Below are 27,878 nucleotides of genomic sequence, written 5' to 3'. Positions count from 1 at the left end.
AGCTGAGTTTCGAACCTATGTCAAAAAGTTTCAAACTCTAACAAAAGTTGAGACAAAGATTTTTTTTCTTTTTTAAAAATCATTTATACTTGGTTAAAGAATTCTAACGCTTATTAATTATAATTCGTATATATATGAAGCATGAATTTAAAGCATCACTTTAAAATAATTTAAGGACTTACGCACTTAATATTGGTAGAGTTTTTTTCTTTTAGTGTAGAGAAGACTTTGTCATTTTGCACTTAATACTCGTAACTCGACGCATCAGTTTTCCAGAATACACCCTCCGCCCCCTGCCCTCCCACTCTCCTCATTCCCTGCGCTTTTCTTCCCGTCATCTACGCTTTGTGCTCAAATGACAATTTGTAAAGCTTTCAATGAAGACGAAGAAGTCGCAGGCCTATAAAATGATGCCAGGACCTTGCTAGGACGAAGTGAGGCAGGACTTGTGTGGCAGACACACAAACGACAGCCACTTTGTGGGGCCATGAGAGGTGCAGAGAGAGCGAGAGAGAGAGGGAGAGTGGAGAAGAGAAATGGTAGCAAAAATGGAGGCAGCATCTTCTTACTTCGTAATCAATCACTCAATCAATCAGCAAATAATGTGCATTGAAAATTTTTTAAGTGTCCATAATGTTTGCCACGCAAACTGTGGAGAAAATGTGGATGGAGAAAAATGTGAGAGGCGTGAGGAGAGAGCTAGAGAGAGATAGAGAGAACAGAGGCATCAAGTCAGAGTTTTTCGCTGTTCTGAAAATAATATTTGTCAGCCGAGGCTAAGTAATTGTGTGTGCACTGAGACTGAGTCGCAGAGTGTCAGGGATTTAGTACAGACTTTTCTGCCTTATTGCTTTGTCATTGTCTCTAAAAGGCCAACAAAACAGCAGGGGGAGTATAGGGTGAGAGGGGAAAAGCGAGAGATGGGAAATGAGGGCGGTTTGAAAATGACTGGTCACTTGTTTCGACAATGAAACAACGAATCCGTTTTCAGAGGTCAATTATTTTATGCTGTCGAGATTATGGCAAGTTTTTGTAATAGATTGCAAGTTGAAATTGGATTGGATTGTACCAAAGGGAGCAAGGAAAAAAAGAGAAGCAGAGAGGCATAGATAAAGAACAGAATGATGAAACAGGAAAGGAAGTAGGATGAGAAAGTGCAAAAAAAATGTTTAAGTAAATGTGTAGAAATATAAATGTACTATTTAAATATTTAAAACAACTTTTAATATATTATTTAAATATGCATAATTAAAAATCCATTTTTTTACATTTAAGTCGATCGTAAACAAACTGCAGAAATTGTCCAAAATTGTATAGTATACCTGATTAATCAAATTTTATTATATTACTAAATGCCGTAATTCCTAAAAGTTTTTGGATTAAAAAAAAACTTGAAAAAATGTTGTTTTAATTTAAAAGATTAATATCTCAAAGTATACCAATTAATGTAATAGTTGTTTAAACAAATAATAAAATGAAGTTTAAGTCAAATTATTTATGAGTTGGCAAACAGCTAGACAAATGGTACACAATAGACCAAAATCAAATTATAATAAATTTTATTTAAGCGTATTTTTAAATTTTATATTAATTCTTTGTACAGATACATTTTCATACTGAAACTTTCATTTATTTATTATGTGATTGCAACTGTCTGAATGAGTTTCAGAGAGTCTGATTTAATGGCTGATGCCATATTTGATTTATTTTTTATTTTCAATGACCATGCACATTTGCCATTCAGATCTTCCTCTTTATCTTATTCGCTCTCATCCCTTCTCTGTCTCTCTTGCTCTTCTTTGCTGGCCAGGGACTTTTATTTTATGCTTAGCGTGTTGCAAAACTTCGATGATTAACTTTTTCGATTAACTCAAAACTCAAAACAGACAACACACACACACACACGTACATATAAGTATGCAATGGTAGAAAAAACAGCAAGAAAAAATAGCAGCAACAACAACAACAACAACAACTGCTGCAAACTGAAAACTTTTTCATAGCGATAAACAATTTCCAACGTAATTCTGCTCCTCTCTCCCTCTCTCTCTCTCTCTCTCTCTCTCTTTCCTCTACCTCTACCTGTTCCCCCCGCTGCGCAATGTTTGGCATTTCTCTCTGTATTTTCTCTCGTTTTTTTGTATAGCATAAATTTATTTTAATGTTTATGCTTAACAATTTCCACTGCAACAGCGGACCAACTGTGAGTTCCCCCCCCCCCCCACGCCTCTTCACCATCCTTCCATCGCTTTGAGTTGGCACACTCAATCAGCTTTTGGCCTAGTCAAAGTTTTGGATGCGCCTTTTTCCCCCAGAGCAAAACTTTGCATATTGATAAGACAGAAATGTGCACAGATAAAATGCGAGTAGATTAAAGAGAATCCAGAGAATAGAAATTGAATCCCAGAACCACCCTCTGACCACATCCCATTGCCCCCTGCTCCCCTTTCCTATCATCTATTTACCTATTAAACCTATAGCTCCTTTTCCGAACTCTTCCAAATATTAAAGCTTGAATTGTTGAAGAATCTCTGATTGATGTCTGTCAGTCAAGAATCCTTTTATCATTGGAGGCGCACAGTGGGCGTGTCATGTACATATACGTGTGTGCGAGAGTGTGTATGTGTGTGTGTGTGTGTGTGTGTGTCTGTGTGATTGTAATAATTATGGGGCATGTTAAGCCAGCGGCAATTGTTTGTGATGATAAATGATGGACAGGCAGAAGGAATGAGCATAAGAATAGAAAATGGTGGCAAGAGCAACATGCACTGAGAGAAAAAAATACCAAAATTCAATTCTATAATTTAAATCCATACTTGATATTCCTACATATTGAATTAGAACTTTAAACTAGATTTACTTTTAATTTAAAAATGAGAACGTAAATTCTTGCAGACAAATTTCGGGAAATCTCTTGTAGCTTGAATTATATCAAAATTTATATTTTGTATATTTTGAGCCCATTTTTAACTCTTAAAGAACACTAAAATACTTAAATTTTCGTACTTAAAAAGTGCCACATAAATAAGGGAAATTCATCTTAAATTTCAGTAATTGCAATTTTAGAGAGAAAACAAGCTTGAAATGTGGAATTTTAAGTACAAAATATTGGATTTTTTTGCTCTGTGGAGGTGGGGGAAGAGGGCAAAGGACAAAACGTGGGCATGGAATGACCATGAAATTCATTAAGCTCAAGCCACACGCACACCGGTCTACTATCTTTATTTTCTGGCCCCGTCAGAGTCATCAATAATGCGGTTGCCTTGGCCAAAAATTTATATGGCTGCGAGTCTTTGGATTGAGGCCTAATGAGGGCCACACACACACACCCACACACACACACACACACATACTACTCAAAGTATATGTGATGAGATAGGGACTGCAACATGGGAGTCCTCTAAAGAACCAAAAGTACCAACTTCTCCGAGCACTTGAACAGTTCGAACTGCGGGTGCCACAGCGTAAAAAAACAATAAAAAGTTCCACAACAAAATTTCCCCAACGAGCAATTTATGTGTGTGAGTGTGTAAATAAAGAGTAGAAGAAGCAGCAGCAGCAGCAGAGGAAGGTAAAGCAAAGCAAAAAGAAAAGAAATTGAGCAAAGTGTTTGAGCAAAGAGCATTTTCAAATAAGCGACGATGAAAGAAAAGAGACCAAAAAAAAAGAAATAGGCAACAGCTAAACAACAACAACAACGACAACAACTTGTGGAAAATAAGAAGGGCTTGGGAAGCTGAATAGGGAATAAAGAAGGAGGCAAGGGAATGCGTTTACTTTTCAAAAACTGTTTTAAAAGCTTAACCATGAAAAACTGCGAATATTCCCTAATGACGAGAGTTTCCTAAAAAGAAATGCCACAAAAGCCGAGATGAAATGCCCGAAATAACAACAGAGACAGCAAAAGAGAGAGAGAGAGAGTGAGAGCTGGATATGGAAATGGATAAGTTTTGTGGGTGCTCTGGAATCGCAATGGGAACTGGGAACTGGGAACTGTGAGACCGACAATGATAAAGCGCCAGGATAAAGCATCACAGGCATTAGCATTGCTCACAATATGAACCAAAACATTTCACATACGCAAAGCCAACAGAGAAAGGGACAGAAAGAACCGAGTAAAAGTGAGAGAGAGGCAGAGAGAGAGAGAGAGAGAGAGAGACAGCGAGACAGCTGTCGGCAGGAAGAGACTGCAAGTTGATTGCTACAGGATGTCGAAATGTTAATGGGGAAATGTGCCAGAGTTTTCCTTTTAGCATTTGTGAATTCGAGATAAAAATTTCAACTCCTTAAGGTGTAGTTAGTCATGGCGATCATTGTTTCAGCTTCTGCCAACAATAAACCATTTGGGAATTACAAATAAATGCAAGCCAAATGAAACTGAAGCTTTTAAAAACTTAGAGCTGAGTCAAAATATATGCAACAACAGCAGATGAAATGAGCTAAAATTATTTGTAATATAATTTAATTTAATAAAATTTATAACATGTATAGAAATTATAATTAGTTGTGGGTTGGCCTCTTAATCCATTCTGCATTCAAATTAAATTAATTTTATTAAAACAATTTTTTTTTCTCTAGAACTGGGTTTCGATTTTGAAGCCATAGGGTCCCCCCTTTGAAATTTAAAAAATTTTAAATTTTAAATCTCAAGTCTTCACTTTTAATCAACTCCTGATATCTTAATTAGTATAAATCAACACTTTAAATTTGATTCTGAGACCTTTCAATTTTCTGTAAAAAATCATGTCAAATCGGACAAAAGTTTTGACTTGTAAAGTTGCTAGGTCAAAGGTTTCACCAACTTCAAACTTTCATAACTTTATCAAACCTAGACCGATTTTCAAGCGGAATGTCATTTTGATCTTGTTTTGGCCTCTAAATTCGTTCTGCATTCAAATTTAATAAACTTAAAAAAAAAATAATTTTTCTTAAGATCATGGGTTCGATGCTAAGGGTCCCCCCTTTGAAATTTTGAAAATTGAAAATTTTAAATCTCAAGATTTTACTTTTAATCAACTCCTGATATCTTAATTAGTATAAATCAACACTTTAAATTTGATTCTGAGACCTTTCATTTTTCTGTTAAAAATCATGTCAAATTGGACAAAAATTATGACTTGTAAAGTTGCTAGGTCAAAGGTTTCACCAACTTCAAACTTTCATAACTTTGTCAAACCTAGACCGATTTTCAAGCGGAATGCCATTTTGATCTTGGTTTGGCCTCTTAATTCATTCTGCATTCAAAATTAATTAATTTTGCAAAAAAAATTATTTTCCTCTAGATCATGATTTTAATACCATAGGGTCCCCCCTTTGAAATTTTGAAAATTGAAAATTTTAAATCTCAAGTTTTCACTTTTAATCAACTCCTGATATCTTAATTAGTATAAATCAACACTTTAAATTTGATTCTGAGACCTTTCAATTTTCTGTAAAAAATCATGTCAAATCGGACAAAAATTTTGACTTGTAAAGTTGCTAGGTCAAAGGTTTCACCAACTTCATACTTTCATAACTTTGTCAAACCCAGACCGATTTTCAAGCGGAATGTCATTTTGATCTTGGTTTGGCCTCTAAATTCATTCTGCATTCAAATTTAATAAACTTAAAAAAAAAAAATAATTTTTCTTAAGATCATGGGTTCGATGCTAAGGGTCCCCCCTTTGAAATTTTGAAAATTGAAAATTTTAAATCTCAAGTTTTCACTTTTAATCAACTCCTGATATCTTAATTAGTATAAATCAACACTTTAAATTTGATTCTGAGACCTTTTAATTTTCTGTAAAAAATCATGTCAAATTGAAGATAAATTTTGACTTGTAAAGTTGCTAGGTCAAAGGTCTGACCAACTTCAAACTTTCATAACTTTGTCAAACCTAGACCGATTTTCAAGCGGAATGTCATTTTGATCTTGGTTTGGCTTTTAAATTCATTCTGCATTCAAATTTAATAAATTTAAAAAAAAAAATAATTTTCCCTTAGATCATGGGTTCGATGCTAAGGGTCCCCCCTTTGGAATTTTGAAAATTGAAAATTTTAAATCTCAAGTTTTCACTTTTAATCAACTCCTGATATCGTAGTTAGTATAAAACAGCACTTGAAACTTATTTCTGAGATCTTTCATTTTCTTGTAAAAAATCATATCAGATGGAACAAGAATTTTGACTTGTAAAGTTGCTAGCTTTGTCAAAACTGTACCGATTTTCATGCGGAATGTCATTTTGAGCATGGTTTATTAAAAATTCATCATCCACTTCACAAACTACACGCATTCCTGACAATAGAAGTAATGTAATTTGAGACAACTTTGATGCTTGCTAAATTAAATTGAATTACAAAAAATAATGCGAGAAACTTGCACACAAGTAAATAGCGGAAACAAGCTTCAATGATAAAAGTCAAATAAAATGAAAGCTACAAAGTCAGTGGGCTTTTCTCCCTCTCTCTCTCTCTCTCCCTCTCTCTCTCTCTGTCTCTTTCCCTCTCCCTCTTCCCCCCTTGCCATTTGCTTTGACTGCGAGTGTAAAGTGTAATTTTTACACCTTCACGCTAAATTTTCAGCTGGCAGCCCCTTGACGGCAATAGCCTCAACACTTGGTTAAGTCTACCGCTGCCTGTCGCAGCCCCTCCCTGCCTCCCCCCCCCCCCCCACTCCTTCATCATCCTGCCACGTTGCCACCTGGCACACAAAACGCTGCCACTTGAGAACTTTTAGTGCGTCTCAATGCGCATTTTAAATAAAAATAGAAATTCAATTTACTTTAAATAAGCGCAAAGCGACTGAAACACAGAAACAAGCAAAAGCAAAAGGGGGGAAAGCAAAGAAGGAGGGAAAGTAAATGGTGAGGAGCAGAGCGGAGCGTAAGGGGGCCACATCGAGACGAGGTGACAAGCAGCAGCGAAACGTCAGCGACAGCTTCTCTGAATCTCCAAGTCCAACGAAGGAGACAAAAAAAAAGTGTGCGAAAAAAGCGAGAAAAAAAACTTTTTAAATGAACTCAAAATTGACTAAATGTGCTAGGAAAAGGTGCGTGGAGGTCTGTGGTGATTGGAGGAGGAGGTGGGGGGAACTCGCTGGGGAATTGCAGGAGCCCAAGTTGGAATATAATTAAGCGCCGTTTAGGAACCAAGTTACCTTAATTGTTTGCCGTGAAGGCTAAAAAACTTTCCGCAAAGTTTAATTTAAATATGAACGAGAACACTTTTTTTCTCTCTTTATCTCTCTCTCACTATCTCTTTTATATTCTATTATTTTTTAAATTAAATTTTATTCCATATTTTATTGTATTTGCATGTTTTGTTGACTGGTATTTTAATTTGTTGAGCTGTTGTTTGTGATTTGAAATTGATTAGCGAGATTGAAGGACACACAATTTAGGAAAGGATCTGTAGCACCCCTCGCTTTGTTTGCCTAAGCTTAGCGTGAAAGATATCGATAAAAGCTGCTGTATATCGCATTAGTAAATTACACAAAAGCTGTTCATCAGCATAATAATGAATTGATCATGTCTGTTGAAATATGTATAACAGTCTTAGAACACTTTTATAATTGTTATTTTTTTAATTAATGCCTAGATAGGAATTAATTGATTTTATAACAGTTTTAACAGTCGTAAGTATAATATAGCATCTCTTCACTCTCGAATGCGCTGTAGTTTAGCATCTTTCAGCTTGCTCAAAGATTTTATAACAGTTGTATGACAGTTCCTGAACACTCCAAAGCTTAAATTATCGTAGCTGCTAGTCGAGTGTACCTTTTTCACCAGCATTAAAACTGAAATTTTCTGCTCAAGCTTGTATAACAGTTTAATAATTGTCATATAACAGTTTTTACTATCACTTTGACTGAAACAGACCCCGTTTGTTAAGAATTAAGCATTTTCCAACATTCCTAAATTTCTCATAAATTTGTATAACAGTTTCTCAACACTAAAATTTATAAATTTGTATAACAGTTTTTCAACACTAAAACTAGCGTATCTTTCTGTCGAGCACACTCCATGGTTAAGCAGCTGCTTAAGGCTGTCGCTTTGATTTCGCTGCAAATCAGGTAATGAGAAATCACAGCCTTACAATGAGTTTAAGCATAGAGACAAGGAGGTTGGGGACTTGAGCAGAGTAAGGCAAAGGGAAAGGGGAAAGGGGAAGAGGTGTAGACAGGGATGGCAACCGCAGCAGCCACAGCAACCGCCAGTTTGCGGTTGCGGAAACCTGAAGCTAAAGGCAAAGGCTGGATTTAAGGCCGCATAATTATAAAGCTGTCCATAACAAACAGTTCAAGTGCAGTGAGCCCAAAATAATCAAGGGAAAGAGAGAACTAATAAACGAAAGCGACAGATACAGAGAAACAGAGGGACAGGGAGAGGAAGAGATTGAATGTGATTAAGAGAAAAGGGATGAGATTGGCGCCTAGCTGGCGGACGCCAGCAAAAATGTTGCTAAGCCCCAAAAAATAAAAACAGACAGAGTGAGTGGGTGAGATAAATGCCGGAAAGAGGAGACCTTGAGAAAGTCAGGGGGAAAAAATAGAAGATAGACTGAAACACTTGCAACACTTGTGCCAAAGTTTTTTCTATGCTCTAATCAATTTATTGAATTTATTTGCTGATTTTATTAAAGCGCGCAAAAAGCATCAAATGAATTGACACAAAAATATAACAACAAGATGAAGAAAAACAAAATTCGATTGCCGATTCAATTGCCTGTCAAAAAACGTATCTTTGGATAGCGATGGAAAAGAGGGAAGAGGGAAGCGGGAAGGAGGAAAAACAGTGTGGGAAATGTGTTTTGCTGTCTGTCGTAATTAAGTTAGGAGAACCTTTCTACACTTTTACTACTCGGATTGCGTTTTATGCGCCTAATGCTGCTTCTACTACTTTTTTTGTTGTTTTTTTTTTTTTTTGAAAGGCGCTCTGATTGCGTTGCCAGGATATATTTTAGACTCCCTTTTGACTCTCGCCAAGGCCTATGGATACTTAGCTTAAGCTCACAAATGTTTCGAGGCAACAAAATGTTTATCAGTCAGTATGATAATCCCAACATCACCACCGCCATCATCACTCTCCACCACCGTTTCAATCTGCACTTAAAGCCAGCATTTCCATCTTTAAAAGTGAAACGTTATTCAAATACAATTTTCCTCTTTTTCTTTTTGAAGAGCTGACAGCTTCATCCCAAAGCAACCCAACTCACTGTATCTCAGCTCAAGTTACAGTTGCTTCATTAAATCACACACAACACACACACACTCACACACATTCACACACACTCCATATGCTCATACTTATTATTATCAAGAGTTTATATTAAATTTCATCTTCAACTCAAATTTATTCTAATAGTCATATGAATATCTAAATATACAAAATAAACATCCAACTTTTTTGCAAATTAAATTCATTTAAGTTAAATTAAATGTCATTGTGTGACTCCAACAAAATAAATGACACGAAAGTATCTTTTTGTCAGATTAAACTTAAAGTAATTATGCCATTATGCCATAAAATGTTTCTAACATGTTTTAAAAGTGATACTTAATAATTAATTGGGAAATCGTGTTGGCAACTATTTTTGCGCATTTCATCGAGTTAAGCTTTTTCTTCCAGATTAAAGTAAATTGGGTATTATTTGTATGCGAATTTATAAAGCCACTGTGGTAATAGTTCAAACTTTGTTCTATAATTCCACAGTAAATTTTAACAAAACTAGTAACAAAACAAATATAGAATAGAATAGAAAATAAATTGTTTTAAGAGTCATTCAATGATATTTTAAATCAAACTTTTTTAAGCTCTATGTTGTTATCTGATATCTAAAATATAGACAGAATAAACTCTCAGTAATCCCAACATACAGATATATTTAAATGTGCTGGCAGAACTATCTTTATTCAGAAAAATATTGTGTAAGTTATTAAAATGGAATAAATGAAAAAGTATCAATGCCTCAAATTATATTTCATAAATTCCATTCGCAGAAAATTTACTCAGATATTGAAAGCCTCATAAGTTATACAACAAAAAAGTGTAAACATAACTATATCACACTAAAAAAAAACCCATAGATTATTTAACTCGCAATAAACTGCAGATAAAAGTAATTTAATAACAATAATATTTATTAATATCGCAAAAAATATAAATGTTTATGGAATATATATATTTATTGAATTTATTCGAATTTTTTATTTCTCATTTTTATAGCTGGTCGGCGGTGAATTCGATATGGAATTGAATTTTGTGATACAGGATGCGCAGAATATTAAACATATGCTCGAGCTGTTGGATCATTGTCCGCCCAATTTGCAGGTGAGTTAAACCACAAAATAATTGACGGTTCAATAAATTGAAGCGTTTTCATAATGCTCGAAACATATGTAAAAAAAATAAAGGGGGAAATAAGGGAGACCAAACAACAAAAACAAATATGTGCACATGAAATTCAATCAAAATTTTTGTTGCTTGTTGCGGCATCAAAGGTAAATTAACCAGCGACAAAATGTATAAAATAGATGTGACTGCGAGGAAGGGAAGGGAAAGGAATGGAAAGGAGGGGAGGGGAGGACATTTCCCTTTCCAAATTGTGCGTAATGAAAGCGCAACATGAAATGCCTTTCAAATGTTTTTACTTTTACCGTCGTTGTCATTGTCGCGAGTTTCGCGTATTTTATTTTTTATCTTTTTCATTTGTATATGAGTATATATATGTGTCTCTCTCTCTGTGTGTGTGTGTGTGTGTGCATGTGAGTTGGTGCGTGTTAAACAATATTTTACACCTGACGTTGTCGCTCCGCCTTGGCGCCCACAAATTATTAGCATGAATGCTGGCAAAGGATCCGGCTCCCGGGCACGTACATAACGAATATGTATATGTTAATGTATGTGACAGTATATGTCACTGTCTGCATGTGTGTATGTGTGTGTGTGTGTGTGGCAGGAAGTGCTCTCTTTGCTCTATCCACATTGCAATTGCTCTGTGAGATAGCTGGCTAGGTTGCCAGACTGTCAGCCACATTGGGCCACACCGTCGGCATGCAAAAAGTGTGAAAGAGTAGACGCCGGAAGTGGAGTAACCGTGTCAGCACATACAGGATTCCCACACACACACACACACACACACACACACACAGTTAACTCCATCACAGTTGCATTTTAAGAAGCATTTTCACGTCGCACAGGCGACAAAAATTGCTTCAATGTTGCTGCTTAATGAGTTTGTTACAAGTTTGTAGCGTTCATCAAATGAATAAAACAGACAATAGCTGATCACACTTGCAGTGTTGCAAAATATCCAAATACTTGAAATTTTACTAGTTTGGCTTTAAGCAATACTAATTGTTAATTTAATTGGCAATTTATATTTAATAAAAAGAAAACAGAAGCAAATGAATAATTCAACAATACCTAAAATTTAATCTGCAATTTGTTTTTTATTAAAAATTAGAAAATCCTAATGCAAATGTTGTTGATTTAATATAAAAAAGTACTTTTCTTAAGGTTAATTCTTTAAAAGACTCACAAATTTTATTTGAAAAAATTGTATATGCTTCAGAATTAAGTGAATATTCAAGAGAAATTCTTTAATAAAAAATGTATATGCAATGATTTTAATATGATATTTTAAACCGGTTCAGCACCGCTCTACAATATCAAGACTTTGCAGTTGCAACGTCAAAGAATTTCAGTTGGAATCATACTATATATTAAAGTCAAAAAAATTACGTTAAAAGGCAGTTGAAATAAAGTTATTTCTTTTAGCAATTTGGTGCATTACAAAGTGCAAAAGAAAAAGCTGGACAGAGAGAGAGAGAGATAGAGAGTGAGAGAGAAAAATGTAGAGTGAACTGAAAACTGAAAAGCAAACTTTTTGGCATTTTTTTTTGCTGTTTTTATATTTTGGCATTTGCTTTCAACTGCAGGTAAAAAATGTTGCTTGTCTTTAGTTGAAGCACTTGTGCTCAGATGTGCGTAGGTGTGTGTGTGGGTGTAGGTGTGTCTGTGAGTGTGTGTGTGGGTATATAGGCATGAGTGTGTGGGTGTTATTTGACTGTTGTGTAGGTGGTTGATCCATTTAAAGTCACTTACATATGCAAAACATTAAAATGCTGCTTGCCGAATTTCAAAGTCAGTGTGGGTGTTGTATATGTGTGTGTGTGTGTGTGTGTTTGTATGTAATTGTGTGTGTCAGACATGAGTTTCTATCGTCATTTCACAACACAAAATAGTTGCGGCCTCACAAATTTATTTAGCTCATTTATTTTTTGTTTTTTAAATTAATGAAAATTGTCACTGACAAATGTGTGTACGAGACACACACACACACACACACACACACACACATGTTGGGTTGTTGTTGGCATATGTAAAACACGCATCAAATATGCATCATTGAAGTGGCGCAAAAACGCGTTGCGTGATTTTAGGCGCCAGCTACAAGAATTTTCCAACATTGGCTGCCTTTGCCTAATTTGGCATGCCAAGCAGGTGCCACAGTCGACGATGGCAGCGGTGGCATGCCCCTTTACGTGGCAAGTCGAAATAAAAAGGAATTTACAGCCATTTTATTGCCAATGGGCGGATGAATGGAATGGGGTTGGAGGCTTGGAGGGTTGGGGGTGGCATAACAAAAACAGCAACAGGGAACAGTTAACGGGCCAAAGCCAAACGACAGGCCAACAATTTTGCATAGCACAGAAATAAACACACACAGATACACACACACACACACAGGCATAGTGCTATTGTAGCTGGGGATACTTAAATGATTTATGTGTTTACCAGCAGCATCTCTTTCTCTGCCACTCAATTGATTCGGCACGTAACCGGGCCAAGTGCAAATAACTGTTTCAGTTGTTGGCCCCATTCAACAAAAAATCCCAATCCCAATCCCAATCCCAGTCCCAGTCCAATCCTTACACAGAGCGCAAAATATTAAGTCTTTCGCACTTAAAATTCCACATTTAAAATTAGATTTGTCGCTAATATTAAAATTATTAAAGAGTATAAGAATAATGAAAAGTTATTTTAAATTAAATTTTTGGACACAAAAAAGCATTTTAATAACTTAAGACTTTTAAAATTAAATAAAAGACAGGTTTATTCTTCAAATAGGTACAAAGCAAACTTGAAAATACAAATTTTAATTGTAAATTTAAAATAAAAACATCATCATTGACCTAAGCATTCAGCAAACTTTCATTAAAATCAATTAATGTATAGATATAAAAGATTTTGAAATAAGAAGCTTAAGCACAAGTGCAAAATGGTTTAAAATTTGTACACTTTGATTTTGTAATTAAAATATAAATACTGCTGTAATATATCATGAGCTTATTGTGTGAGTATCTGCTGTAAACCAATTTTTCTACTTTGTTTTTTAGTAAGTCTGCAGTTTTACTTTATTCAAAATTATATTTTCTAAAATATATATTATTTGTGCTTGGTAAATAAGTTGTTTTTTTCAAACGTATTAGTGATTAGAATTTAAAATCTGTTTGATAGATAACTAATATATTTATGTAGATAATTGCAGTATTAGTTTTCGCTCTGTGTACCTGTAAAGCAGACGCTTGCCCCTTTACATGACCATGGCCATTACATTTTATACTTGACAATAAATTTGCAAGTCTCTCGCTTCGGTTCGGTTCGGCTCGGTTCGGTTCGGTTCAGTTCGCTTTGTGTTCAAACCAAACGCGCAAATCAAAGCGTCTTTGGAAAATTAAGCCACGTTATGGCTGGCAGCTGTTTTGGCTTTGGCTTTGGCTTTGGCTTTTGCTGCTGCCTCAGTTTCAGCTTCAGTTTCAGTTTCAGTTAACAACAGCTAACCGCATATTTGTCCTACCTGACTTGAAAGCCTTTTCTGTCTGCCCAATAAAATTTTACAGCCTTTGCCAGCGCAGCAATTTGCGTAAATCTTTCTCTCTCTCTCTCTCTCTCTCTCTCTTTCTTCCAATTTAAGGCCTAAGCAGTTAGCTGCTACCTGCTGCCAGTTGGCCAACATTGTCACAGTCACAGTTATAGCCTGGTCAACAGCTTTCACCTTTCGTCAAGTCAGCGTGTGTGTGTGTGTGTGTGTGTTAATAAATCTTCTTATTGTGTTTGCTTTTAGCGCCACCTAGCGGCTACTGCTTTGCATAGCATTGTTAGGACTTTATTCATGTTTGCTTGGACATTTGCCACGCCCACAAGAGCAAAAACACACACGCCTACGAACATATTTATGGCAAATTACTGCAGTTCTTCTTCTCTTCTGCCTCTCTGTCTCACTCTGTCGCTCTCTTGCTCTCTTTCTCAATTGGATTTATATTATGCTATTGTTCCCATTTGATTGAATCTTCATAATTAAATTTGTAGTTTCAGTTGAATGTGTTAAACAACTCTCTTTCTCTCCTTCTATCCTTCTCTCTTTCTATGCATTCATAAGACTATTGTCTCATTTTCATAGCATCTTCATAATATTCAAATATTTGAATTAACACTCTCAGTAGCAGATATTTAGCTTAAGTGAAATGGCTATTAGTCTATAACATTTAAATATAACAGTTCATGTTTATAACGAACATATAAAATTGATTATTAGACACCATATATAAAGTATATACACTGATAAAAAAAAAGGTTCTAAAATCAAGATTTTGGTCTCAGAACTAAGATTTTTGGTCTAAAAAATGCGTCGAGAACATAAAATTCTTGAATTAAGAGAACAAATCTTGATTTTAAGAACATTTTAAATAAGACCAAGTTCTTATTTTAAGAATAAATGTTCTTAAAATTAAAATCAAAAAATGAAATAAATGAAAATTATTTTTTATATTTATTTTTTTTTATTTTTATTATTTTTAAATTTTGATTTATTTATATTTTATTCTGTTTTAGTAATTTTATAAATGTTATTTTAATTTGTTACGAGTGGGATTCGAACCGCCGCCTACTGCTTCACAACTGAAGCGGCCTCTCTTACCAGAGCGCCACGGTGGCATCATTTTTTTGATACGAAATAGTACCTATTTATACTTTCCTAACAACTTAAGATTTTTATTCTTATATTAAGATATTAAGATTTTTTAGATTAATAATCTTAGTTTTAGTAATTTGGTCTTAAAATAATTTTATTTTAAGAACAAAATATTTAAGATGAATGTTCTTGATTTTAGAACTTGGTCTTTTTTTTCAGTGTATATATAAAGATATGTAAAGTATATATCTCAAGAAACAACAACGTTTTTCATACTAAAACCTTAACTTTGCTAAATATAGACCGTTAACTGATCCTTCCCATGACAGCTTTATGATATATGAGTACGATTTTAATCAAATTTCGTCGGAATATAAAACACAATACCAAATACTACGAATTCGGCTGAGATATTTTAGAAAATATCAAAGTTCTTGCACTATCGGTTCATTTTTGAGCCTTAAAAAAGTTAATACAAGACGCAAATACGCAATAAAATAATACAAGAATGCAGTAGAAATGTTCAGCCTTTTAGTTCTTACAATTACAAATAGTTTAACATGCTTAGATAATATTTTAAATTACAAACAGCATCACAAAGTTAAGATACCCGCTGCAGAGACTTGAATATTCGCTTATCTATTGACTACATATAAACAGCAGATGATTGAATGGGGTGGGGGGTTGATTGGTAGTGAGGTGGATTAGGGACGGGGGGATGTCATTGGCTTTAGCTGCTTATCTACGTTCGAGCAGCAACGTCTTCGTTTGGTGTCCGTTGTTGCCACAGCCAGTGAAGTTGCCACTGTTGTTGTTGCTGCTGTTGTTGTTGCTGCTGTTGCTGCTGTTGTTGCTGTTGCAAGCTCTAAAGTTACACGGGGGATTAACTTGTGATTATGTTGCCAATGGCGACTCGGGGGGTAAGTGGGGGGGAAAATCGAATGAGATGGGATGAGGATTGAGGAAAGAGGGCGACTAAAAAAGTTTTGCAACTGCGGCATTCAGCTTAGCTGCAGCTTAGCGGCGTGTTAAAGCCAAAAAACGCTCGCATGCCACAGTGTGGCATAATAGGCAAGTGAGAAAGGGAGCTAGCAAGAGAGAGAGAGAGAGAGAGAGAGAGAGAGAGAGAGAGAGCTAGAGAGAGGTTGCTTTATAGTGAATGTGAATGAGTAGGACTCGGATTTGAATTTAAAGTTCAAAGCGTGCGCGTTGTAATTATTCGAGAGTGTGGCAAATCATCAGCACAAACAGAAAATAGCAAATGGCATATACAAATGGAAAACAGCAAACGGAAATGTGGAAAAGCGGAAAGCTGAAAACAAATCCAACGTTGAATATCTATAAAATGCGAATATCTCTCACTCTCACTCTCTCTCTGTCTAGTTCTTACGTTCTCTATGCATGCTATAGCATGGGGCAACACCCGAGGGAGATTAGCAACAACAACGTGAACACTACAACAATGTGAACACAAACAACGAACACCGAACACGAACACGAACAACGAACAACGAGCACAGAACAGCGAACAGCGAACACAAAGGCAACGGCAATGGCAATCGCCAAAGGCGGAACATTAAAATTTATTCATGAATTGAATTTGTATTCGTTGCAGATATTTTATAAGTTTCCCATTTTTCCCCAACAAATAAAAAAAATAAAAGAGCACAACTGTCCGAATGCTTTTCCTCCCTCCCCCCTCGCTGTTCTCCCCCTCACAGCCTCAAGTGCCACGCCCCCAGTCGTGTTCAATAGCCAAAGGCGCCTCTTTATAAACTCGTGTGAATTTTAGCATGCGCAGAGTATATTTTGTATATGGTATTTAAATACTAGCTTACGCCTTTAAGGGGATATGGTAGATAAATCCAAGATAACTCTAAAAACCTAATGAAAAGTCGATATTAAATAAATCATGATTTCGTCTCTTAATCATGATTTATTTAATATCTTTGATTAATTTAAATTTTAATTGATTGATTAATTTAAATTCATCAAAGAGTTATTTTCCAACCCGTAATGCCAGTTTTTAAATATACCTTTAAAAACATGTGTTGAATATGGCAATTTTACTCAAATAATCTTGAGTGGTACATTTTTCATTGAATCTATTAAAATCGATTTTCATTTCTATTAAAAAGTGTAATATATACGGATTTAAAAATACTTAACGCAGATACTGAATATTAACATTAGACGAAGAACTTTAAGTCTTAAGATGTTTAAAAACGTTGAGATTAATATAAAAAGTTGTACTTTATTTGAAAATGATGGTACCTCAATCAAATTTTGAATATTTTTGTAACAACTACAAAAGCACTAAAAATAACATTTTAAAAATCCAAGAGAAGGCAGAAAAAAAAGGAAACAAAAACTAGAAAATAAGAATAAAAGAACCATGCAGAGTAGAACATTTATGTGTAGCTTAAATCTAGTTCCTTAATATAAGGGAAATGTAGCTTTCAGTTTTCTGACTTCAATTGAATTTTATTTTCAAATAGTAACAACAAAAATATTTTTTAATACATTCCTTTTAATTCATTTTTACAATTTGTTTTTCAAAAGTCAAGAAATATTTAAGTTATAAAGATAAAATGTCTTTGAATGACTTTGGCTAAACTTATAATGAAAAGCAAAAAGAAACATAATATTATTATATTTTAAAGTTTTCTTAGGACTCAACAATAATATAAAAATTGGTAGAAAAAAGTACAAAAGCTGATTTCAGAATTAACTGATTAAAATTTGGTCAATTTTAACTAAAATAATTATTGAAATAGATTCAATTGTATTTGCAAATGTCAAGTTTCTAGTTAATTAATTCCCTGATTTTGCTGTTCCTTTTATTGTTTGTTATAATAAGGGACCGTAACAGTTATAATTTTTATAATAAATATTATAAAATAACAATTATTTTCGGATTTTTTTGAAAAATAACTATTAATTTCAATATTGTGTAGTGTAATTACACTGGATTTATATTCTTCAATTTTTATAAAAGAAATTGACAAATTATTTTTATAATAAAAATTGAAATAAATAATTTTTAAATTAGAAATTGACATTAATAATTATTTTTAATTTTGTATAATACAAATATAAAATAATAATTATTTTTCAATTTTTTTATACAAATTTTTAAGTTGTCAATATTTTTAAATTCATAACTATTATTTGCAGTCCCTAGCTATAATTATTCTAAGTAATCGTGGCTGACTCACAAACAATTTTCCAGGCTTATCGCCATTTTTGGAGGTGTACTTTTCTCCGTAGTTTAAACAATGACATGTTGATATGTTTCTAATAACATAGTTAACTACAGCTAGGACACATAACGGTACTCACAGCTGTGGCAAATGTAAACAAGTTGCCACGTTGCCACGTTGCAGACAATGTTACTGGCAAAGGGCAGCGAAAGCTAAACAATTTGACCTGTACATTAAATATGAATGACTTGTCATACAGCAAATCGAACTCTGAATGACATACAAAGTGATGTCAAAAGGGAAACTCACACACACACACACACACACACGCACACACATGCACACATTGGAAATTGGACTCAATATTAGCCAAGAGTTGTATTTGTATTATTCTGTTTGGCAAGAGGCCTTTTGATGCCGCTTTCGACAGACTTTCAACAGGACGCGTCACGTATCAGACCCAAAAGAGAAAAAGCCAGGCAAATAGCCTAGACATGAGCCAATGGCTATAGATGCGGAAGGGGCGACTCCCCGCTGTGTGTGTGTGTGTGTGTGTGTGTGTGTGTGTGTGTGTGTGTGTACGTTCATTTTGGCTATGTGAAAAGGTCATTTAATTTCTTTTTGATTTGTTTTTTCCCCTCTCTTTGTTGTGTGTTCATATCCTGGTGCCTCTTGTCGCGCCATTAAAGTGTAAATGTATTTTTAAGTAGACGCTTAAAAACACCCCGCCATCCCCCACCCACCATACCTCATCGCCTCGACCATTCTTCCAGAAAAAAAAGGGCAGCAAATCTATGGGAGAAATAGAATCAGCAAAGACCGTAAAGCCAAAAAAGCCGCACAAGTTTTAAATTTTTGCCGAGTTAATAGCATTTTAAGTACAATACAATACAAAGGAAAAGGGAGAGCATAGAGAAGAGAATCAAGAGAAGCGCGAGTAAGAGAGAAGGAGAAAGGAAGGCAGGCAGAATGTAATACAATACAATACAAGCCATAAAATCAAAATTAACTTAAGCATTCAGCTTGAGAATTTCAATTTCAATTCAAAATACAAAAAAAAAAAAATACAAAATCAAATTCAACGATACAAATAAATATACGCAACCTTAAAGTGCATTATAATTTGATTTTAATGGAGTAAATAAAAAATGTATCTACAAACTTAATGCATATCCGGTATAAACTGTTTTTAATGTGTATTGATTCAAGTTTAGTTACTGCTGAATTATGCTCGCTTAAAGCTTAAATCTCCGCTAGTTAAATGACTTTAAAATATATCGTAACAATATCTTATGAATTTAAGAATTTAAAGCTATCTTTAGATTATTTAATTTGATAACTTTGCTACTGAAAATAGTGCTGAAAAGCACATGAAAGTCAAACTATCACTGCATATTTATAGTTTACAACAGGCTTAAAGTTATGCTTACCTTTTGCAATTAAACACTTATATTCTACTTTTATTTAGTAACTTTCAATTAAAATGTTTCTTTAATTTGTTAAATTGCACTTTCAGCTAATGTCATTTAGTTGGAAAATTTAAGAGAAATTTGAAAATTGCAACTTAAACAAAATGACAATTAGAATTTGTTGCAGCACAAGTTTGAAATTTCTAACTTTTAAAAAAATAAAATAAAAAACAAAAAAACAAACACACAGAAGAACATGTTCTTGTCTTTAGTGTATGTTGTTGTTGCTTTCGTTGTTCATTCAGTGTCATCAGACATGAAATATGCATAAAGGTCTGCTAACAATTCTGCTTTGACGCGATGCGAGACACAAATACCAATGGCCTGAGGACACAACATACAAGAACACATGGGCGTGGCACCAAAGGGCAGGGGGGGGGGCGGTTGTATAGAGAGGGTTGGGGGTTGTGAAAACAGTTTGGAATACTTTTGAGCTGTTTTGCATTTTTGGCTTGTGGGCTTAGCTCTGAGACTCGACTCGACTCGACTCGGTTTTATGTGTGTGCCCCAAAGCGTGGCAAAAGGATTGAATGCTGTCAGTGAAAGCAATTTCTCTCTTTCTCTCTCACTACTCTCTCTCTCTCTCTCTAGCTGTCTCTATTTCTGTCTAATGCCTACACATGCGTTTTGTCATTCAATTTCGAAAGCGTGTTAGGCTCGAGGCTCTGTGTCTAGGAGTAACTTGTGAGGAGCCGTTGGCATCATCGACTCATCAATATGCAAAAAAGAAAGCCGCAGCTGGACTAGACAGGGACAGGGACAGAGACAGAGACAGGGTTGTCAGGGTTGCCAGTTTGCGTTACCAACAAAAGAGTTAAGGCCACAGTTCCGTTAGTCAGCCGTGCGTCAAAAGCAATGCCAACTTTTTTGCGGGCGAGCCCAACAAAAAAACAGAAGGAAATAACACTGAAAAAAAGTCAGAGAAAAAAATTGAAGAAATAAAAAAAAAATGAAAGAAAATTATTATGGAAATGTCAACGTGAAACTTTTGCACAAATTTCAAAGCTACTCTCAACTCCGCTCCCCATTCCTCTGATCCAGAATTCTCTTGAGCAGACGCATATGCTCCACATTTTGAATGCTGCGTCCATTTTGCTGGCTCGAATTCCAAACACAATTGAATTTCATGTTTGACATGACCATACCAACCCCTCCGCCCCCTCTCCTCCCTCGCTACCGTTCTTTTCACATCTATTGGCCAAAAGTTTTCATTGTTTTGCTTTGCGTTTGCGATTTGTGTGCCCGCAGGCGAAAAATATTTAATGCGATTTCCATTGGCTTCAATTCACCAAAATCTGAAATCTCTGAAAGCTGAAATCTTGACACATACACACACATACACACACATACACACATACATACATACACAAATACGAATGAAAATGAGCTCGAGTGCATGGGCGTGGCAGTTTGGTTTAGATCGGATTTGCTTTTTGCCAAATATTTGCATATAAATTAATTCAGAAACGCGCACGCGTTTTAAACCGCGCACAAATCGCACCTCCTACAACTCTTAAGTGTGTGTGCGTGTGTGTGTTTACAAAACAAGCCCAAAGGCTTAAGTGAGTGTATAGTAAGTGTATACTATATAAAATATATATTTATAAATTTAAAAAATATTTTAATGGATTGCAACATATTAATAAGAAAGAATAAAATATTTTTAATATAAGGAATATTTTAATAATGGGCGTTTCCAAAGAAAGTTCAAATTAATATTTAGTAATTAATATTAGAGTAGGTAACAATTTTAAATATATTTATTTACACATAGATAATTTTTCTAAGAAAATAATTTAATAACTCAAAACATCTCAAAAATAACTTACAATATTTATACATTTAGGTTTTTAATAGTCCAAATGTAAATCAATTTCAATTTTTGTTATGAATTTTTAAACTTTACTGCCACTTAGATATAAGATTAATTTAAAAAAATTTATTTCATATGTATTTCTTGCTATTTGTCACATTTTGTCGTACGACTAAAAATATGGAGTGCATTATCTATTTATTTTTTCCTCTTAAGCATTTGCACACTCAAAAGGTGTAAATCAGCTTTGAATATGACTGCATGCTTGAATCAATTCGCACTCAGCTTAAAATCGCATCAATCTAGATGAAACTCTCTTGCCAGCTTTCCACTGCTGAGGTTCGTATTTGTCCGTGTGCAACCCTTCTCAATGTTAACTCCCATGCTTTACTTTAGCCAAGTCCTTGGAACCCACTCAGCTGTTGACTTTAGTGACACCTTTTTTTATAATTCAATTTAAGGTACGGGCTTTTGGCATCAAAAGGTTTTGATGCTTATGCTGATTCGGTTGGTTGGGTGGCAACACTTTTGCAGTCCCCACGCGACTTAAAACGCGTCACTGGCAATTCACGCGCGTTTTTCACAAGCTCGCGCACGATTTCTAACGCCTACACGCCTCGCTGGTCCTAGAGACGTGCCAAACAGTTACCAAGCACCTGGTTACATTCCAATTCTCTCTCGAAAAAAGAAACGAGTTGAAAAAAACCTTGGGAATTGATGTTGGCCTGGGTCTGAATACGAATAAGAGGGATTGTATCTATTCCACCCTATGTCAAAACTTTTAATTTGTTAAATTTGTCGCAGCAGCAAAAATAAAGAGGGAAATATATTTTGAAAGTATTCGCTAGCCACGACCCAGTAACAAAAACCACAGTTACAGCCACACAAGGCACTTGAGTAAGCTCGAATAGCAAGCACCCTGCAACGTAATCGTGCTGAAACTTTGTAAACTGGCAGATGTCATAATAAAATTGATGTGTGCTAAAAATTATGAATTTATCTTGATAAAAGAAAATGTTATAGTAATTTCAAAATACTCGTGAGTTGCAGGAAAAAAAATGTGTAAGTCATTTATGTTTTTGAAATTTGTTTAATTGTTAGAAATCAAGCTAAAATAGACCAATATCAAAAACGATTAACTTTAATTGAAGATTGAAAATTTCTTAAGTAATTTTTAAATGGTCGTAGGTTAAAGTAATGATTAAAAATATGATATACTCTTCATATGGTATGTAAGCTAGGGTATATGAAAAGTTATATGCCAAATTTCGAAACTCTTAGTCTTAAACTCACTGAGTTCACTTGGACAGTTTGACATTGCGCGCTGTTGATTAAGGATCAATGTGGTTTAAAAGTCCACAGATGATTGCACTTGACATAACCTTTGGCTTATTTCGAATTAAAAATGCAGGGTATAGAAAGGAGACCCACAATACCAAATAATTAAACTTTACCTTTTTTTTTTTGGAAGGACAAACAGACACAAAATATAAACAATGGCAAACGGCATGGAGGGAATGTTGTTGTTTTAGTTGTCTTTATAAATGAGAGCAACCCTTGCCGTTGCTGCGGTTGAAATTAATTAAATAATTTAAAATTTAGCCAAAAATAAGTTGAAATAAAATACTTTTGACAGTGCAACGTAATTAACTTTATGGCATTAAGTGGATGCAGAAGGATAGATTGCGAATATAATGGAAAGTGTGAAGCGGAATTACTCACGGAGGTCAGCATCGGTCCCAAGTGATTGCCCCTTGTAAGTTGCCACTTGAGTGAGTGACTGACAGCAACAACAACGTTGAATCAAATGGGAGTGTCGAGTTCCTTAGTTCAAGTCCTTGCCAGTAAGTGAAATGTGCAACAACAACAACAACAACATTAACAACAATAATAGAGAAACAACAAATCAGGCAAGACAAGTTAGTCATAGCCAGGCGACAAATGCGTCGATTAATAGCTGAAAACTGACTCAGCTGACTTCAATATAAGCCACTTTATATTTTCAAAGCTATATGCTTCTCAACGCTCGTTCCACTGCCATCGTTCCAACTTCGTTGTTCAATTTCCATTGTTCCATTTTTATAGTTACGCCATGTATTATATAATTAATGTTTAACACTTAATATTTACACTCTCATATCTTCAATGTTCCATTTCCAGCGTTCCTTTGCTTTAATCGTTTTAACTTCCATTACCATCGTTTCTCTGTTTTAATCGCAACATTTACAAATATCCCAACGATTCATAGTTTCATTCTCATTATTTCACTGTTCCATTTCCACCATTTCAGTAGTGAAATATCTTCCATTGAGTGAAAAATGAAAATCGAATTTGTTTATCAATTAATTATTGACTGAATACGCAATCGATTGCAGTTAAATGAACTGCAATATTGTTGCAATTGATGAATATCATCGTGTGGTTTGTTTCAATTTCCATACATTTCGCTACAGTTCAATGCACACGCAAATTGCCAAATTTGTCGCCTGTCCGCGTTTAGATGATCCAAGCAGCAAGCAAAGTAAATGGCCTGAATTTCCTATCCCCCCTATTCCCTTTTCCCATTCCCGTTCCCGTTCCCCACTCCTCATACTCCTTACCATTCGCATCTCTTTCTCATTTTTACTTTTCTGGTTGCACTTTGTGTCAATGTTATGCACATCAGCAACGCCAATGACATTCAGCAACTTTAGCTCTGGCTCTGACAGAGTGTTGGGGATGGACTAGGAATATCGATAGTATCGATATTATAATACGCATATTGAAACGTTAAAAAAATGTGATACCTCGATCATAAATACGACTAAATGTATATCGGAAAATAGGGAAATAAAGTTTAATTTTAAAGAAAACTTGAAATTCACATTTAAAATAGGGAATTTAAGTCAATTATTTTTTAATTTAACTGATTAATATCAATCTCAGCGATATTTTTAGTTTTCCATGTAAGATTCTTTGTGCTATTATTTTTTTTCTGGTCATGTAGGAATTAAAATCGATATTATAATACGCATATTGTAACGATAAAAAAAGAATGTGATACCTCGATCTTAAATACGACTTAATGTATATCGAAAAATAGTGAAATAAAGTTTAATTTTTGGGAAAACTTGAAATTCACATTTAATTTAAGGAATTTAAGTCAATCATTTTTTAATTTAACTGATTAATTTCAATCTCAGCGATATTTTTAATTTTTCCATGTTAGATTCTGTGTGCTATTTTTGTTCACGTCAATATCGATACTTTTAAGCTAATGCCCATCTCTAGCTTTAACTGTTTAGAGGAAATCTAGAGGGGAATCCGGAAGAGGTTAGTGCCAGTTGCAGAGACAGAGGCCACGCTACTTAACCCGCAAACTGCTGACGTTGCTGCCACTTTTTAGTCGTATGCATGTGCATCTGTATGAAAGAAGCGCATCTTTCAGCATGCCCCTGCTGCTTGTTTGCATTGCAGCAGCAGCTGTTGTCAATAATAAATTTCCGTTAGAGAAGCTGCAGTAGATTTGCAGGGGGAAAAAAAAATGCAGAAAATCTAAGAAAAAATCGGCAGGAAGTGGCATAAAGTTGCAGGCAAGACGAAGCGACAGACGATGAGAAGGACAGCGAGACAGACGGACAGAAAGACAGACAGACAGGGAGACAGTCGCAGAGACAGAAGACTGAGCGACTGAGAGGCAAATGGCGCTAAGGAAGGAAGGATGCATATAAGCGCATTGCACGGCATGCCAAAGAAGATGGGACAAGGACGAAGGACGCAAGACGCAGGACAAGCGAAGGAATGGAGAACCGAAGGAATGGAGAACCGAAGGAACGAAGGACAAAAGACGAAGGCTGCAGCACGGCACTAAAAAGATGACATAAAGATAGAGCCGAGCGGGTGTTGAAATTGAATAGGGGGCAACTTTGGCAATGCTGGCATGCAAACACGATGCGACGTTCTCTCTCCTGCCACTGCTTATTGCCTGATAAAGTATACGACGCGTTGCCCAGCAGACTATAAAAAAGACAAAAAAAATTGAAGAAAAAAAGGAGAGACGACGAGAGGAGAAGCCTTTGACTCGCTCAGCGGGCGGCATGTTGATAAATTTATTGAAATTCTATTGAAACGAAACGATTTGACTGCGCAAAGCGAAAAAAAGGGGGTAACTTCAGGGGCGTGGGGTGGTGTGGCACAAGGGGGCATTGAATGGAACAAACGGGGTGACAAACAAATCGCTGATAAAGTGGAAAATAAGTGCAAAATAACAAGAAAAAGACAACAACAGGAAGGAAAAGCAGCTCAAGATGGAGACGATGAGAAAAATTGTAATGTCAAATGCGTAAGCTGCAGTTGCAACTAGGCAAGAGATACCCTGTAACCAAAGTGTCACAAAAAGAAAATATATTTCAAAATAATATTTTTTTATATAATCTTATTTTACTTTTGAAATAGTAGATAGTAAATAATAATACCATTATCTTACACTTAATTAATTTATTAGATTATTTTAAAGAAATTATTTTGCTGTGGGCTAAAACGAGAAGAAGATACGATTATACAAAATAAAAAAGGTCGAGTGCCGAGTGGCAATTAAACTTTAGCCATATTTTCAGGTCAAAAAATCGTTTTGGCAACAAAATAAAGAAAAATGCGAGAAAAAAATGCACTTAATTTTTAATTTTTTTGCCTAACAATTTTGTATTTTTTTTGTTGCTGTTGTCGCTGTTGTTGTTGTTGTTTGGGGTTCAGTGCTTTGACTTTGCGCCGGACGATGCTCAATTTAACCTTAGGAACAGAAACAAGACCAGTCGACGCTTCAGTGCGTCTAAAAAGCAGCCGCAGCTGCTTTTGAAAATTTCATTTCCCAACCATTGCTACTCAATCTCTTTCTCCCTTTCTCCCTTCCCACACACACTTCCTCACCCGCTCTCTCACACTTTTAGTAAATAAGACAAGGACAAAAGAAAGTCCAGGACATCGACGGAGATAGAGAGGGAGATAGAGCAATGCAGAGTGGGAGATTTAACACTGAAAAAAAGGCCAAAATTTAATTTGTGCTCAGTGAACGTTGTTGCTGTTGTTGTTGTGCCATGCAGAAATTGCTACCCAATTACGTAATAAAATCTGACTGAAGTTGCTCTCTTATTATTTAATTTTTGTCTTCTTCACGCTGCTTTCTTACTTGCTATTTCTTCATTTCTCATCTTCTTGCTGTTGATTTTCTTTTCTGTTTTTTTCTTGGTTGTGTCTTACCAACTTTTGCCTTGGGTAGTTAGGCTTTATACGAAGCTTAGGAATGGACAGTGGGGGAGGGGGTGCCCTCGGGGAGGGACGCAAACATCGCTCGCTTGGCGCTTATTAAGATATAATGCTGAAAAACAAAACGCAACGCCGTCAAATCAACTTTGCGTTTTGCTATGAGCAACATTAACAGATAAAACACAATATAAAAATGGTTCATGTTAGCAATGATAGACACACATATACCCTGCATAAAGTTGTAGTGCAATCCAACACTATTTATAAAATAGAAATATAATAATGAAAGTTCTTAGAAAGTAGTTGAGAAAGTTGTAGAGTATATACATACTATAATTCAATAGAAACATTTAACTAATATGTCATATAAATAAATAATAAATAAAACATGTAAAAAAAATTTATTAAAGTTATCTAAATGAAAGTAAAAAATATTAAAATTAACATTGATAATGATAATGAGAAAGCAGATATGAAAATGGGAAATTGAGGGAAAATTCAAGTAAAGTCTAGAACTCAAATTTTTTAACTAATTAAGTAGCTCTATATTCAAGCGTTTTAGTTTATGGGCTTACAAAATGAAACCCCATCATAAGTTCAAAATATACAGGGTATACGTGTAACTACTCCAAAGAGGCATGGAGCATTATGCTGGGCGTTAGAAGTGACCCGAGGGCAACGCACAGAGTTGCTCTGATTTTTTTTCTCAGTGTGTGTGTGCTTGTGTGTGTGTGTGTGTGCCTTGTGGGTATTTAGAAAGTTCTTTTTGGGCACAATTGGTGCTTGGACTGATCAAATTACCTACTGCACACCTACACATAAATATACACTCAAGTACACACACCTACCTACAACAAAATATACAACATCTTTGGTATACATATATAAAGAAGTTATATGCTTATGTAAATGCGTGTTTGTATAGTCAAAAGCCGACAGCTGTAAAGCGACAAAGTCTTAGGCTCAAGGACTCCACGAGAAGCAGGAGATATACTGAAAGGAGCAATAGCAAAAGGACCAGGGAAAATCCCAATCCCAAGGGCGTTGAGTGAGTGAATTTTTGTTGGCAATTTATGAATCGACGAATTAAATTATGCGTGCAGTACAAGTACATTAAAAAACAACAACAACGAGCAACATTTGAGATAAGAAGTGAACGACAGCAACAAGGACAACAGCAACAACAACAACAACAACAAC

General features: G+C 35.1%; 1 protein-coding gene across 3 annotated transcripts in view; it reads left to right on the top strand.

Moving 5' to 3' along the window:
- LOC117791061 (neurobeachin) overlaps positions 1–27,878 on the top strand; it is a 250,661-nt gene that overhangs the window by 169,667 nt on the left and 53,116 nt on the right. For all 3 annotated transcript variants that reach the window (XM_034630725.1, XM_034630718.1, XM_034630710.1), the window contains exon 2: positions 10,203–10,307. In XM_034630725.1, the coding sequence (XP_034486616.1) occupies positions 10,203–10,307 (105 nt within the window). The remainder of the gene's footprint in view (positions 1–10,202; positions 10,308–27,878) is intronic.

The sequence above is a fragment of the Drosophila innubila genome, chromosome X (genome assembly GCF_004354385.1).
Source record: "Drosophila innubila isolate TH190305 chromosome X, UK_Dinn_1.0, whole genome shotgun sequence".
NCBI lineage: Eukaryota > Metazoa > Arthropoda > Insecta > Diptera > Drosophilidae > Drosophila > Drosophila innubila.
This window is presented reverse-complemented; position numbering and strand designations above follow the sequence as displayed.